At 33.3% G+C, this 16,943-nt stretch overlaps 1 protein-coding gene across 4 annotated transcripts in view; it reads right to left on the bottom strand.

Annotated features, from left to right (window-relative positions):
• The window catches only part of LOC117122026 (ninein-like protein), a 30,877-nt gene that overhangs the window by 10,517 nt on the left and 3,417 nt on the right, over nt 1-16,943 (bottom strand). The window contains exons 2-14 of one of the 4 annotated variants that reach the window (XM_033267519.1): nt 14,939-15,088; nt 14,192-14,464; nt 13,133-13,253; nt 10,552-10,811; nt 9,851-9,980; nt 9,025-9,191; nt 7,968-8,236; nt 2,500-2,572; nt 2,014-2,159; nt 1,362-1,502; nt 1,022-1,196; nt 534-650; nt 307-399 (exon numbers count right to left, since the gene is read on the bottom strand). In XM_033267519.1, coding sequence (XP_033123410.1) covers nt 307-399; nt 534-650; nt 1,022-1,196; nt 1,362-1,502; nt 2,014-2,159; nt 2,500-2,572; nt 7,968-8,236; nt 9,025-9,191; nt 9,851-9,980; nt 10,552-10,811; nt 13,133-13,253; nt 14,192-14,440 — 1,941 coding nt within the window. In that variant the 5' untranslated portion in view covers nt 14,441-14,464; nt 14,939-15,088. The remainder of the gene's footprint in view (nt 1-306; nt 400-533; nt 651-1,021; nt 1,197-1,361; nt 1,503-2,013; nt 2,160-2,499; nt 2,573-7,967; nt 8,237-9,024; nt 9,192-9,850; nt 9,981-10,551; nt 10,812-13,132; nt 13,254-14,191; nt 14,465-14,938; nt 15,089-16,943) is intronic. The other 3 variants (XM_033267521.1, XM_033267522.1, XM_033267520.1) reach the window with 3 other exon arrangements.

Genomic DNA, 16,943 nt, shown 5'->3' with positions numbered 1-16,943 from the left:
GTGCTCTTGGATAAAAGGCAGACATTTGCTGTTGGTACATTGAGATTTATGTACTTAAGTGGATAATTTGTTTTAGATGAAATATATGTTGATCCCTGGATGCATGATAGTGGATGTTAACCAGGTTATAATGAATTTTATATATCATTGTTGCTTGCTTGATTAAACAACTTGTGTGGAGTAGATCCCAGTTAAGTTGTTGAAATTTAAAAGGTACATAGCTTGGTTCTGCAAGGGGTGGTAGTGAAAACTAATTTCTCTTAATGAATAAAAAGATCAGATATCATTGCACTTTACTGTACTTACCCTATTTTGTTGCTTATATTCTCGTATCTGTTGATCATAATAATCTTGTTGTTCTTTAGACATATTAGCTCGACTTGACTCCCATTCAGCAAGCTACAACAACAATAATAATAATAAATACATTTTTTTTATAAATATACATAACAACTTTCTAAAACCATCCACTGACTGTAAATAAAAAAGAAAAACAAAATGTTTGAAGAGAAATTCTAATTCTGAGTATTTACCCTTGCTTCCAGTTCTTGAAACCCGTCCACTTCCTTTTGCAGCTTCTGATTTACTTTCTTTAGTACAACCAGTCTCTCAGAAAACTCTCCAATATCTTTCTCCATTCTGAGGTTTTCCTGTAAATAGAGTAGAGATAGAAAAATACAAATATCATATGCTAAAAACAACTGCAATTGGTTGAGTTTAGTACAATTTATTGTGGTTCTGTGTACACTAATTGCTTAAATATTACACTGGCCAATCAGTGCTTAGGATATTGACATTTTCAACATGAATGAGCAGATTAAGTAGGTTCACACTAAACCATTCAATGAGTACTTCAGACTGCCACTGGAGGAAGGGGCACATCTATAAAGGTCTGTCCACACTATAAAATTCTCATTGACAACAAAATTGTTGTATGCCCATGTTAGTCATAATGTGCCTACATATGGTCAGGGTGTGATGTCATCATGACCATATTTAGGCATGTCACATGATCATTTACCTTTTGTATTAGAGTGACCTTTTCCCTGAGTAAACTGTCCTCTGCCTTCAGCCTGTCTATTTCTTCTTCGAGTTTCTGCTTTTGCCTGGCAGCCTGGCTTGTCATCATTTGCCTTTCTTTATCAATCTCAGTCTGTAACGTTGTTATCTTATCCTGGTATCTCTTTTCAGTTTCTCTGTTAAAAAAAAAAAAAAAAAAAAAATTAAATACAAAGTTTATTTCAGAACATTAAAACTCAAATTTTTTAACCAAACATAACTTAAAGCAATTGTTTAATATAATCGTCAATCTCATCATAGTTAAAAATGTCATCATATCAAAGGGTCTACACAAAACATACCTTAACTTGACCTCGTTGCTTTTCTCGAGATGAGCGTGTCTATCATCAACCTCCGCAGCAAGTTTCGTCCCACGTTGATTTAGCTCTGCAACATCCATCTTCAGTTTGTTGTTCTCATCTATGGAAGCATCTAATTGATTTCTATGGAGGAAAAAAGGCAGAAACTATGTACATATCTTCCTCCCACATCCACCCATCTAATCAATCGTACAATGCCCTTTAAGAGTGTATGATGTGCATTTGTATTACACTATTGAAAATTTTCTTGATTAACTGGCTTCAAAATATACATACAGCTTTTTTTTTTTTATTAACCTTTATTAACCACAGACATGCTACATAAGGGCATATCACATTACTACTACTGTACTCCAAATTTTTTGGTCCATTTTTATTTAGAAAAATATATATTTCCTATTTGTATAGAACAATGGTGAATCTAGAAATAAAGGGGGCACAGTGAGAAACTTTCTAGCCAGACCATGGTTTAGACTAACATACACTATTTTATAGCTCATTTAGTCGGCCAGAAACGGTACATGTCTCTTAAATTTAAATTTCTCTTGTTCCCATTTTGCAGGGTTACTCCCACTTCCGCCCCCTAAACTAGCATAATATCCTACACTGGCAGTAAAAATGTCGGTAGACTTACTTAAGGTGCTTAAGCTCTGACTGGTAGCTTGTTAGAGCTGCTTGATAAATGCCATTACTGTCACCAGTTGTCAGAAGAACATGTTCCAGTGCCATCGACAGATCAGAGATGTTGATCTTGCCAGCTTCTGTATCAACTTCCAGGGCCTACACACAGGCAACAAACATAGAATCCGGATGTTTATGTAGTTCACCAAATCAATCACTTAATTTGGATGTCAGATGAAAAAATTGGATTTACACCCAGGGCCATGCAATTTAAAGACAAGCATTTCAAACCACTAATTATTTCACTTAAAGGTGTATTCATCCCATAAAAAGATATCATAAGAACCATTTTTGAAATTAACTTGCTCATTTTGAAGCAACATAAAAATTATCAACTTGAAAATTATTGTATTTAAAAAATGTTTACCCATAATTTTACAGCTAAAAATTTTCAGGACACAATACATCTTTAATAAATATTTTGAACATAACGACCTACCTTGAGAACTTCTGAAGTGTTCTCAATTCCTTGCTGTTCCCAATGTTCTGTAAGACTATCCTGTGTGACATACCTGAAAGGAAAGAACATACCAACATATCAATCTGCCCTTATATAATTTATATAATTTTTTTTCTAGTTAGATTACATATTTATATGTTACAGTATATGGGGCTTGCCATGCCAAAATTAGTATTTATGAGCAAAAAAAAAAAAAAAAAAAAAAAATTGACTTTTTAACATATTCATATTCTTAATATTATAAGCTTTAAAATGATTATTTACTATAATTGACTTACTATTACCAAATTTATGAGTAAATGCTGGTAAAGGTATTATGGCCTCTCAGTACTAAACTATACAATACACTGCCACATTCTATGCATCATCAGTACCGCCATTACCATCCTATACCATCATTACCATCATATACCATCATTACCATCATATACCATCATTACCATTACCATCATATACCATCATTACCGTTACCATCATTACTAATATGATTACCATTCTCATCAAATTCCAACAGTAATTAAATGGTCCTTCATACAACTTTAACCATGTAAAAAAGATTATGATAATTACCATCAGAACTTAGTCTTTTTTTATAATCATTAGTGTTATCATAAATGCTGAAAATATAACATATTTAAATTGCTATGAACTTTACTTATTTTTCTCCCTTTACACCTTTGATTAAATTTTGAATTAGCACTTTGTTATTATTGATATTACGAGAAAATGACCAAAATGCTACAGAGAGTTGACAGTAAAATATAAGAGGAACCAAAATGCTAAAAACAGTCAAAAATATCCTGGATTGCCAATGACAGAGGGCTACGAAAATGTGGCATGTTTGAAAGACAATATAATAATAATAATAATAAACATTTATATAGCGCCAATTAAAAAATTTATCAAAGGCGCAGGAGAAAACAAACTCAGTAACATTTCTCAAAAAGGTGAAACTTTAAGTTCTTCTTAAAAGAATATAAATTAGGTGAATTACAATATGCAAAAATAAGATAAGGTATGCACACCAACCAAGTCTTACAAAATAATCATGCATGTATCACAATATATGCATTGTTAAAAAACAATAGATTAAGCTTAAGAGAAATTTCTCAGGGTAGCTAACAAACAAAATGCAACTTGATGCAGCTTGACCACGCAGCTCTCCTGCAACAGGTGTTTTTAAGTATGACAACTAACCTGTCTTCAAATCCAAACGTTAACATTATAAATCAGATTTGATCTAAATCGCTCAAGTGGAAAATTTGCAAAGAACAGAACAAAAAAACCCCACAACCTACTGTCGTTGTTTCTCCTTCTTACTTCTTGTATTTGTCTGATAAACGGGTAAAAATTCGGAAAAATACTTCCGAAACATCATTCCATTCCTGCAGTCTGAATCGTTCCCGAAAATTATTACATGAAAAATGATCCAGCCTTCCATCTGTTTGAATTTTAGCATCAATGGTAGCCATTGTTATGCAAATTATGATTTAATTACTCACAAGGGTGGATGTATTGATGGATATTTTTATTTGTTCATTAATAAGCGATGCTGATGACAAATTAGCAATGCGGATTAGAATCAATATTTGAAAAGTTTGTTTGATCTACGAAATCTAAGCATGATAAAATTTTATAACTGTTCTCAAAATTAATTTGGAAATTTAGATGAAAAAATGATCCACACTTATATTTGTAGGACTTATTTGTAGGAATTTTTATAATTTTACAAAAATGGCTTCATCATAAGTGTAGTAATTTGAATTATGTTATTAAATAATTAACTAACACATTATTATCAAAATACTTATATTTATGTTCATTTTTATTCCTTTAGTTTAAGGCCCAATTAAAAAATTTATTAGTTTATCACCCTCGTGCGCATGCCTTCTATGGTAATGGAAAAATAAATTTGTTTGAAAAAAAAAAATAATTTTTTTGAAATTTTTTAATTTTATTTATTTATTTTTTAAATTTATTTTATGAAATAGTTAGTAGATATTGTTTGCATTATCTAAATCATGTTTTACTTTGAATATCAATGCACCAGCAAACAACCCAAGGGTGATATTTGGCTTTAGCAAAATAAAAAAAAAAAAAAAAAAAAGCCTCCCTCCCTCATCATTTTTCCTGCCCAGATAGGGTGATAAACTAATAATATTTTTTATAGGGCCTAATGTAATCTTCATTTCAAGATTTGAATTATATTTTGAGAATACATAGAAAGTTTGTAGTTAAATATACAGTTGATAATAAAAGTATACTGTCAAAATGAATATACATTTGAAGGTTAAGGAAGAAAACATTTCTGACAACGAGAATATTAAAGCAAATGGTATTTAAAAGCCTGTGAAAAAAAGTAGTGATTTACTAACAGAAACAGATATCAAAACTGGTAGAATGATTTTAGAAGTAAGCACTACATTTTTTAATTTTTTTTATCCAGAACCACAACTGCAGGCCTATGGACTACACACTAAAATTGTAGGTAATTTCAGTAGTATTTCTAGTACATTAAATGTTTTGTTTTTTGGTCCTGGAAACATTTTTTTTATGGTCTATAGATTGCTAAATGTTATCACTCACTGAAATGGCTAAGACAAATAAGGAAATAAGTATTTATAATGTTTCAATTTAAAAACTTATAAAATAGCATGAGTAAACATGTTTTTTGTTGGACCACAGAAAATACTTTCTATGGTTGGGTAGTAATTACATTATCTATAGTATAAAGGTTTATGTCCAATATTGTAGATATTTATAGGCCTATATAAAAATATATACTATTATATCCACAAGGTAAGAATATGTATTATACAGATACAGCTGCCAGTCTTCGCATTGTAAAAATAACCATTAATTCCTATATTGTAGAGTTTTGTAACAGTAATAATTCAACTGTCGACAGGCATATGGCTGATATGTTATTCATAAATTTTTAAACTACAGAACATAGTACTACTGTACATGTTTCAAACTTGAGTTTAAAGATGGGGGGGGGGTCAATCGATTGAGTATAGATTAAGTTTAATTGGTATACAACATCATTTTAACATACAATTTTAAAATATAAAAAAAGAAAATGGCAATCATCCTTAATTAGTCAAATCATTAGCAAAAAACGAGAAATGAAAGATGTTGTTTATATACAGAGATAATAAGTCATTAAAAACCACATATTGCCAATGGGGTCCTTACATAAAACATGTTAAAAACAAGAGAGAAGACAACAACAATAAGACAAAGTCAGTAGGCTAAAATTTTTTCATTCATTGTTTAAAAGATTTTGGTTGTACCAAAGGAGTTTATTTAGGCAATGGGAAAAACAAGGAAATTGAGGAAAAGTAATTCAGAATACAGGCACTTGCTCGAGATCATATCACCTTGTCATGTGTTAAAAATAATGCAATGTAGCTATGTAAACAGTTTGGAAATTGGACTGTTGAAAAAAATTTTGGAATATAGCTCCCCTCAGCTGTATCAAACACTTGAGTAGCGTTGCTCAGTAACAAAGGTCATAGGTGTTGTGATGTCAGTGACATAGCTTTCTGAGAAGGGAGTTAACCCTAGACACCTGGTTATCATAACTCCATTGGTTAAATGTGTTTTTCGATGGCAGAGACAGCATGTACCTACCCATGCATATAATGCTGTCTACAAACCATGATTTATAAATTTGTCATGTCTCATGTATGTCGAAGGTCATTATTGTATAGTTCCAATGTGCTTATTCGACTGGTTCATTTCGTTGACTACAATTTTTCGTTGAGTATTATTTTCATTCGACTGGTTTGTTAAATAGACATTGTTGACAACGAAAATTAACGTAAGCCAGCATGCGTTAATCAGTGTTAAGTTATCCATGTGACCAAAACAAACTGGATGATTGGTCAGTTTAGCAACAACATTTGCGTTAATATAATTGTAAATAAATTTCAGAAAATAAAAATGATAGTATTTACCCACATGAAGTCAAAAAATAATTGTAGGCTAACAGAATAAAAAAAAAACTGGATGAAACAATTTTTTTACGAAAAACCCATACTGCCACAACCAAAGCAATCTTGATTACGCAGCGTGTATTGCAATAGCCATGCAGCTATTTTGTTTTGTCGAGTATTTGCAAGTTTTCTATTCGACTGGTCATCTTCGATAAGTAGGATTTTACCAACCTGCGCAGGTGGGCATGGTTTAACGAGGAACGAGTAGTCAAATATGGCCAACGACAAAATGAGTAAATTCAGGCTGCTGCAGCTCTGTTGTGTAAATATTTTCTCTTTCTAGGGCCCTGTTGTATGCCCATAATTATATAGTCATGATGTGCCTATATATGTGGTGAAGACAAGCCAAACCAGTCACTTCTTGCAAATTGTGTTTTTCGGAGATAATGGCCAAAGCATGTTGGAGTGTCAACATTTTAAAAATCTATTCTATTGCAATAAACTAAACTTTATATATCTATACATCATGCTATGTTGTTATTTTCCCCATTTTCAATGTTAAAACAACATTTTTCAACTTCTTGATGATGGTCTCTGCCTGAGAAATGGTCAAAATCATAAACTTATTTCTCAATACTGTTCTTTACACAACTGTATGCTTAAATGCTTGTAACTTCATAACGAAATGTCAGATATAAATGATTCTTTTACCATTTTAATGCTTAACCCTGAATTAAACTAAACATTTTTTTGCAAGGAGTGACTGATTTGGCTTAACTTTGCCACATATGGTCATGGTATGATGTCATCATGACCATATTTAGCATATCAAATATTTTTGACAAATAAAATTTGATAGTTTGGAAAGTGGTTTACATGGGAAAGTGATTAACAAATTATAAATTTATCAAAAACCAAGTGGTCCACTAATTATATTTAGATAATATAAGATCATGCTGACTCCAAACATAATAAGAAAAGCCATAGTGTATCAATATTTTGTTTTTTATCGAACATCATCATGAATGATGACATACATTTATCTGTGAGTGTTTAGAAAATTGATTAGTAATTAAAATATACCTTCCCAAAGATTAAAAAGGAAAATTTTAGTGAGGATTGCATTGGATTCATGGTAGCAAATGGGCCCTTTATGACATACTGACTTAGTATGTCATCAAAGTATCAAATCCTGTATTCATGCATCCACCTACCTACTCGTCCATCCCACCATCTGATTATCTGATTTCTGTTTGCCTACGCATATATCTATCCATCCTTCTATCTGCTCATCCATCAATACATCCATGCATGCATATATCCATCTATCTTTTCTTTCATCTGTCTCTGCATTCTATTTACAGTACCCATGTACCAACGGAAGTACCTGCCCATGCACTGACGCATGCATGCATGCATCCACCTACCCAACCATCTACTCATCCACTTACCAACCCAGTTTAGTTAGTTAAAAGGTATTACCGAAAAAGTTTCATGCATACATACCCACTATTGTCGGCATCCAGTACGCTGAGTAATTTGCTTCCTTGAAATGTAAGCAGGGACGGAGTTGTTGTACGATGCATTGACTCTTCCATTGAGTTGCCTGTGATAGCCATGCGAAGCTTCACCTTCTGTGTGGCTGTAAGGGTGGTTGGAAGGGGTGTGGTAGGGGCTCGGGTGCTGTCGTGCCGGAACAAGCCCTCAAGGAACTCGTGGAAGCCGACCTTACCGTCATCATCCTGATCAAGTTTACAGTAAAGATTTTGTAATTCCTGAAGAAAAATAAAATAATTTTAAGTTTGTGAAATTTGTCTAAAGGTGATGCATATGAGCATGGTAGGATGTCTGTGCCTTTGCCTAACATTAAAACTGCTTTTGTTATTTAAGTTTCTCAACATTTTCCTAACTTTTGATATAATAATTTTGTAAATTATTGATTTAAAAAAAAGAAAATGTATAACTGTAGTTTTTATTGGGTTAAACAATGAATGAAATAAATGAAGTCTTAATAATTTTATGATTGTACTATCATCCTAATATAATTATCAATAACTTGTGAGAGAGCAGCTTAGCTCAGTCTGCTAATCTGGTGGTAGCCACTGTGTGCGCTGAACCGTGGAGATCTCTAGGTCCCCGGTTCAATTCCCATCGCTGCCTCTCCTTGTGTTTCAGCTAGAGGGCTGAAATACAAGTTAAAACAGCGCACCGTCTTTCGGATGAGACGTTTAAGCCGTTGGTCCCGTGTGCATTTATGGCCCATGTGCACGTTAAAGGACACAGTACACTCTTCGGAAAAGAGTAGGGGATTGTCTCCCGGTGTACTGTCCAATCACAACCAGAAGGACCCCACTGGAAATAAGTCTTCTTCTAGACTTTCGTGGGCTATCCTTGGTGTTTACACCGAATAAATCCAATCCAATCCAACATCTTCACTTCCACTATTACCACAACTATCACTTTCACCACAAATAACTCCCCTGTGGCCAATACTACCTCCCTCTTTATCATCACCACAACTACCCCCATTGTGGCCAATACCAACTCCCTCCTTATCTCATACCTCTTGATCCATGTCTTCCATTCCAATATGTTCACAAACTAATGCAAGTTCCTGTAGATTAAGGAATCCATCAGTGCCGACGCCAACCTCCTCCCAGATAGCCCGCACCTGATCCTCATCTGTTGGACTAGGAATTTCGAACTGACCCATTGATGCATTCAATTGACCTGGAACAGAATTATATGTTTACTTATGAGTAGTATGTGAAATGGTAAGAAACAATCAAATTAAATATTTTAAATTCGATGTTTAAGTATAATTTTTATTAAGCTTTCGGATGGTCTGCTATTTAGCCAGGGTGGTAGCTGAAGAAAACTAAGGGTGGGTGATATACATTTTCAGGGTGGGTGAATGATAAACTCTAAATAATAAGAGTGGATTTTAAGGATGGAAAAGTGGGTTAATAAGGGTGGGTGGAGGGCCATGAAATTAGATTAGGACTGGGTGGAATACTTCAAGGCTGGGTGGCCCCCACCCACCATAACCACATCCCTGTTAGTCACTTATGAGTACATGTTAAATTACAAAACTTAAGGAAGAATTTAATATCTATTCAGCAAAAGAAATACTCTTCATGGTGCATAAATGACTACAAGTTGTGTGTGTAGGTAGAAAGATGAACTGAATTTTGTCTTTTGTGTGACGCACATAGAAGCTTTTCTACACTATGTGTCATTTAAAAACATAACTATATTATTTATTTATTATTTTTAGAATAATACCAAATTGAACTAATACCCTTTTATCATCTTTTGGATACTCTACCAAATATGAATATTATTGCCATCATATTTAATAATTATTGTTATCACATTCAATCATCTACCTTCTGCTTCAAATGTTTCGTTCTTTGGTGATGCTGATGTTTTACTTCCTGACTCAATGTTGATTTCCGGCACATTGTCCAGCTTATCAACAGGATCATCTTGCATAAAAACTCCATTGTCTTCATCCATCTGAAATCATCAAAGCATCAAGAATACTTACTAACTATCTAGGCTCTCAACTGTGAGGTTGGGGTCCAAATTCCTAACTTATTATAGATTTGTGTCCTTGGGGAAGTCACATTATCTGTATTTGTGTGTGGTGTCTCTCTCTCTTGACCCGGCAGTATAAATACATACCTTAAAGGACACAAATGCTGTATGTGGAATATAGATTGACACAGAGGTAAGGCTGTGGTATATTAATCGAAAGGTTGCGAGTTCAACAGTTACGTGTAAAGTGCTATGCTTTTCTGGGTACAACTGGATAAATAATTAACGGTACATTCATATATTAGTGGTTTATTTCCTTCTCTTATGTTGTTAAGCATCTGTTGTGACAACAGGAGGTGCTATATACAATTCAGAATTATCATTATTACGATTGTAACTACAATAAAAAAATTTAAAACATAGACTTAATACCAACACCTACTACACTGTGTCTCTCATATCAATATATTGTCGAATATTAATAATTTACTATAGAAGGTGCTATAAAAATAAACCTGAAAACAAGAATTATGTACAAACATCACAGTACCTCACTAACACTATCAGCAAAAGATAATGTCCTGGCTTCCTTGAATCTTTCACGTTTTGAACTTTTCTCGCTAATAATTTTTTCTTCCACCGAATCCCGTTTGCTTCTCATTTTGCTCTCCCGTTTTGAGCCCCGGTGTGATATTGGCTCGGTATCAATTTCTGAGAAATCGGCGCTGTAGTCAAGGTCAAAGTCTGGTCTAGAGCGCCGACCGTACCTCTTCTGTCCTTTGACATACTTTGGAGAAACTGGGCGTACACCTGGGGGAAAAAAAAGGATTAAATTAATTTAAGAATCAGAGTAAGTTCAGCAGTGGTTAAGTATCCACTTGGAAATTTCAGGGTAATAGGTTCAATCCTGAGAAGAATTTCAGGATTTTCCCCACAAGGAATAACAACTCCTCTCCTGAAGTCTCATGAAGAGACCTGATCTACACAAGACATTGCTGAATTCTACAGACTTCCCAAGATGTAGTACCTATCAAAATACCGTCATCTTCATACGAGTGAATACAAGCATCACTATTTAAGTTGATAAGAAGGCAGTGAACATACCAATCAGAAGCGCTCTGTAATGTTAATTATATTAAGGTCATTACAGTACTCTGTACGATGTCTGTCTTTCCTATACACATCTAGATGTGTATAAGAGACAGTGCAGTAGGAACAAGTGCTAAATTTTCTCTACCATGAGATGTGTGCAACATTTTTTTATGTGAATTGGGTATTATTTATAGAGCATGAGAATCCTCAAATGTAACAGTATATTTTTTTTAATGAGAAAATGATGACCTCAAAACGACCTTTTTTTATCTTTTGGGGGAAGAAAGGAGGTTTACATAACAGTATGTTTTTTCCTCTCTTGTAAACCTAAAGGAGTAAGCTAAAAACAGCTTTATAAATTATTTACAATTACTGTACAAATCAATTTGCAGATTATAACCATGTTATATATCAAAACAATTTTCTTTGAGTAGTAAAAGGAACATATGTTTTACAACCTATTTTTAGAACATCATTAGCAAACTGAATACAACACTCAGCAACAAAGGAAGCACTATAACATTATTAAAATCACAATGTATCACATTGCAAGCAAATGCTCATTTAATCGCAGGATCAACGTTTACATTCCATAGGTTTCAGATTTCAAAGCAACTGTCAATAACAATGTTGCTTGGAGGACAAGCAAAATGCTCACGCTGAGTGTCCACCACCAAGCAGCAGCATCATGTTGGAAGAGAGTGCAATTCTGTAATTTTAATGACTACTGTCTAATCCTAATTCAAAGTTCAGTACAAGATACAAGATACAAGATACAAGTCAACTTTATTGTCAAAATAATACATTCTGAGATATTTGTTGTACATGACATAGAATCGTTCATAAACATAGAGAGTGTTAAATAAAGATTTCTTAGAAAATAAAAATTTGAGTCCTGTGCAGTTATCTTCTGAAATTTTGATTAAATAGATTACAAGCGATATACAATGCTGAATTTTTAAAACGGTTTGTGGATATTTTGTTTTGTTTATGTCTAACCCTTCCCGATCTATTTATGATAATGTCTGAAAATAATGGATGGGATGAATCTTGCATAATTGAATTAAATTTCTTAAGTAAAAAATCATTAAAAATATCTTCCAAGGACTTAACGTCGGCTCCAATCACTCTTCCAGCCTTATTTACGATTCTCAATAATTGACATTTACTGTCTGCGGTGATATGAGAGAACCAAATAATAATACAATAAGAAAGAATTGACTGGACAACCGAGGAATAAAACATATGAATAAGATGAGAGCTAACATTAAACCGTTTCATTCTATATACAAAATACATTCTTTTATTTGCCTTGGTACGGATTTCTTTAGTGTAAATTAAGAATATGCAACACTATCTGGGTTTCAATGAGAAAATCTCAACAACTTCCTTTATTAAAGGAATGGGTGTATCATGAGTAAATTTGAAATATATATGGTAACTTTATCTGGGTTTTAATGACAAATTTGTCATTCTTATTTTCGATCAATGGGTGCATTTAAGAAGACAAATCACTTCATAAGTTCCTACTTCCATCATACCCACTCTGATGTTTTTCTTCAGCCTACTGTATTTTGTCAAGCCAATATCTTTAAAAATTATTCTGTTAAGTATTTATGCTATATAATAATGTTCTCTTTAGGAATTCTTTCACAAAAATTAATTTCTTGTTCTCAGAATTATTTCTATAGTGAGTGTACAATAATTACTATATTCTTTTTTGGCTTTCTCCCTGACAACCTAAATAAAAGTTACATTGGCGTTTAAGTGTTACATTGATTTTTAATGTTCTTTCATGAGCCAGACGGTAACGTTCATTGTATTTGTGAAATTGGTTATTTTTATTATTGCTCATTTAATATCCATTTTGAACTTTGTATATTTTATATAAAGTTTACAAACTTTTACAAGCATTTAAGAGTCAATGCTGCATTTCTAAACCTAAATGTATCCCAGGCCTAGACACACTCACTGATTATGAGAATCTTCTTTGGATAAAAAAAAAAAAAAATATTCGCTGTGTATGATAATTACTGTACCTTGATTATCGAGAATATCTGCAACGCTATGATCTTCCTCCGTGTCTGTAATATTTCCAATGCTGTCCATATCAGCCGACAAAACTATAACAAAGCCTTCTTTGAATGTCTCAAAGTCCACCTGGGAAGATATACAAAATAAAGTAGAGAGTTTCTATCACAGCTACAAACCAGATATGTAAATATCTTCATTCATGAAGTAAAAATGTTTTGGTAGCATGATGCAATGTAGTCAAACATGCACTATAGTTAAAAGGATGCTGTAGTAAAAAATTTGCTTTACTCCATGTAAATCAAATACTTCTTACTGTACAGTTAAGAGCCCTTGTAAGGCACCGTACAAAAAAGGTCTTTGTCAAAATGGCATCAATAATTTGGCATTGCAAAAAAGGTACAGTATTGCAAAAATTTATCTTCTAAAGGACATAAAAATCAAATAATAAAAAAATAAAAAAAAGCAAAAATTTAATAATTGATATTAAAATACTCTATTCTAAAATTAGTGAAATGTATATTCAAATAATTTTTACAATTTATATATATCTTAAAAGAAATTCATTTTGTTATTTCATATCAGTAGTTATTTTACTGACGATAACATTTAAAGTCAACTGATGAAGTTCGCCGTAGATGGATGAAACGTCTTAAGGAGTACATTTAAATTTGGTTTAATTGACAATTATCAACATTTTCACAAGTGTAAAAACAGTACTCTTTTTCCAATCCCCCATCCCTCCCCTCTGAAAGTGTACAAAAAATGTTCATTTTGCAAAACCATTCTCCATATTTTTGTGAAGTCAACTAAAGCAATGTACTTGGTTGCTTAATATGAATATTATATCCATGGTTACATTATAATTTTACCATTATTTTACATACTGCATGTTATTTTGAATCAACATTTTTCCATGCATATATAAAAGTGTACAAATTTGTCTAAACCCTCCCCACTAGCATACTGTTTGTACACTTGTAAAAATAATGATAATGTTGAACAACACCTTAAAAAGAAATTAAAACAACCATTAAAAAATATAAATAATTAATTTGAAATTGTACCTGTCCATCTTGGGCATCTCCCAGAAGTTCTCCTAACAGATTGTCCACTTGATCCTCCAGTTGCAACTTCTTACACAGCTCTGTCAGCTCTCTGCGGTTCAAGGTGCCATTCTTGTTGACATCGCAGCTGTCGAAGACCTCCCGCAGCTGGTCAACATATACATCGTTGTCTGTTTCATCCATATCAGAGGTGCTACAGTACTCTACAACAACTGACCAAATTAATTCATCAAGACTGTTAAAAACCATGATTTGTGTATATTTACTATTGAACTGAATTTTTAAAAAATGGAAAAAGATTCATTGGCAGTGCCACAGATTCAGAGAGGGAGATCCAAGGTCCGCGACAAGAGGTCCAAGTTGCCAACTTGGGTCCAAATTCTCCCGTCCTAATGTGTTTGCGGCAAATCTTAAGTTAGGCAACTGCTAAATGCCTGAAAATAGCATTCTCCGACTGTAAAAATGTTATTTATTTTATTAAAACTCGTGTTCTTTGATGGAATAATTGGATTCTTTCCCGAAGGAGAATGACATGTTCTCAAACCAGGTTTTCTCTGCCACTTTCGATCCCCACTGCCACCGCCACTGACTAGAATGCAACCCAAGTACCCTGGAGCTGGAAGGAATCATTTTAACACCAGGCTATATTTCGACTTCATTATGAACAACAGAACGTATTCTATGTATGGCAGAGTACAGTTGTACTGTATAGCAGTTTTATCTTCAATGAAATAATAATCAACTTACCTTGTTATTATTCTGACTATAGTGCAAACAATATGCTGGAATTACATAATCAGTTCATCTGCTATAGTGTACGATAAGAACAGCTTGCACCACTAAACCAGAGTACTGCTCACCCTGACTATCACAAGCAACAGATCAATCCAACTAAATCTAAATAAAATAACAACATAAAGTCAAAAATGAAGATTTATATTGCACTTTCAGTTGGATCCTAGAGTTCTGATGCTTAAACTTACAGTACACATTTTCATGTTGGGTCCAAATTGGAGTGGCAGACTGTCAACTCCGGTCTAATCATTTGATAATGGAGTTAGGAAGCTGATTATCAAGTATTTGGTGTGATTATTGATTTTTATTGTTGGGAGTGAATGGTTCCACAGTGCCACATTGATTAGTTAAACGAAAATAAAAAAGGCAACTAGAAATAGAAAACACTGTGTTAGGCTATAATGTTTATAAAAGATTTAGGCTTCAAACAGAATATATTAGTTTAAATAGTTCTTAGGATCCATAAACGCAGGGCAACGGACATTAGAAAAAGCTTGACAATGATATATTATAGATACACAATGATAGGCCTATAATATTATAGGTATACAGAATATTGAACTTTTATTAGTCAATGTAAAAGCAAAGGTACAGTACAAGAAATGATTTCATCATTGGCAAACCCATAAAACAAATGACTAGTGAACATATTAAAAAAAAAAGTATAGAAAAACACTAAACATTAATATTAAGTAAGAGAGGTGTGTCATGGTTGTGTGTTCTCTGGAATGATGAATAATTTTCAACCGCAATTTTGTTGACTGTTGATTGACCATGAACTGTAATGTTTTCATGACAATCTTTTTTTTTTTATTAATTAAAAAGAAATATTATTTTATTTTTAGTATATGTTTAGTGCCTTTACTGAAATTGTCCATAGTTGATTCCAATATTAATATTAATTATTTTTTTAGATAATACTAAGATTTGTTTAAGACATTAACTGAAACTAACCTCGGAAAATAACAAATAAAAATTTATTTAAATTTATGCAGAATTTGATTCCTCCACCTCCTAAGTACTGGATTACATTATTTTTGGCACAGAGATTGTGTTTTGGTCTCTCAACCTTGAGGTTGGAGGTTCAAACCTCCGCTGTGCCTTTTGCTTTTGTCATTGGGCAAGGCACTTTACCTACGTTTGTCTTCTCCACCCAGGAGTATAAATCGGTACCTGGTAGGTGAAGATGTGACATTGAATGTGTTGGCCTGTGTCTACATTAAATTGTATTTAACAAGACTGGAATACTACCCAGGGACTGGATGAGGTTGCACTTTTGTGCTAGTTTGCCAAATTTTGGATCTACTGTGTGACCAGGGGTAATGAATGATAAAAAACATCACCAGCACACCTTACCCCGATCCCTAGATATTATAAATCCCTCATGCATCATAGTCCATAATTTAACACAGTACTGTAGCCTGCACAGCATACAATCAGCAACAATGGAGTACAGATTGTAAAATGCAGAGCGCAAGTTCTGCTTGTAGCATAAACTCATTTGAACATCAGACACTGACACTGTAAATCCAGGGTGTAAATCTTGCAGGAAATTGGCACCTGACAACAATCCCTGGATACGACAAGTTAATCAGGATTCTGATGTTCAGTGTCTCCTTTAACATTTAATCTAAGACAAACAATAATACTTGTTTAACCTCACCAAATCCGCAATCGATGAGCACTACTGTGTACAGAAATTGTGAAGACGCTTAAGAAATAGACAAACATTTCTTACACGTAGAGTACAGGTAGGTGACAATCGGATACGTACACACCAGTGGTAGATGGAGTCACCATTGTCCTACTGAGTCAACATAACTGATTCTCTTAAACACAGAATATACAGTATAAAGGTATAGATTTTACAATTGGCACGAAGTATGAAGGCGAAGAAAAATAAAAAATTTGTTCAAAATTGCAGGAGTTTAATTTTCATTTCATTAACTGCTGAGGT

Source organism: Anneissia japonica, unplaced genomic scaffold (assembly GCF_011630105.1).
Source record: "Anneissia japonica isolate Jap-2015-1 unplaced genomic scaffold, ASM1163010v1 scaffold1208_len1460985_cov181, whole genome shotgun sequence".
Classification (NCBI taxonomy): Eukaryota; Metazoa; Echinodermata; class Crinoidea; order Comatulida; family Comatulidae; genus Anneissia; species Anneissia japonica.
Note: the sequence above shows the minus strand (reverse complement) of the source record. Positions and strands in the feature narration are given on the sequence as shown.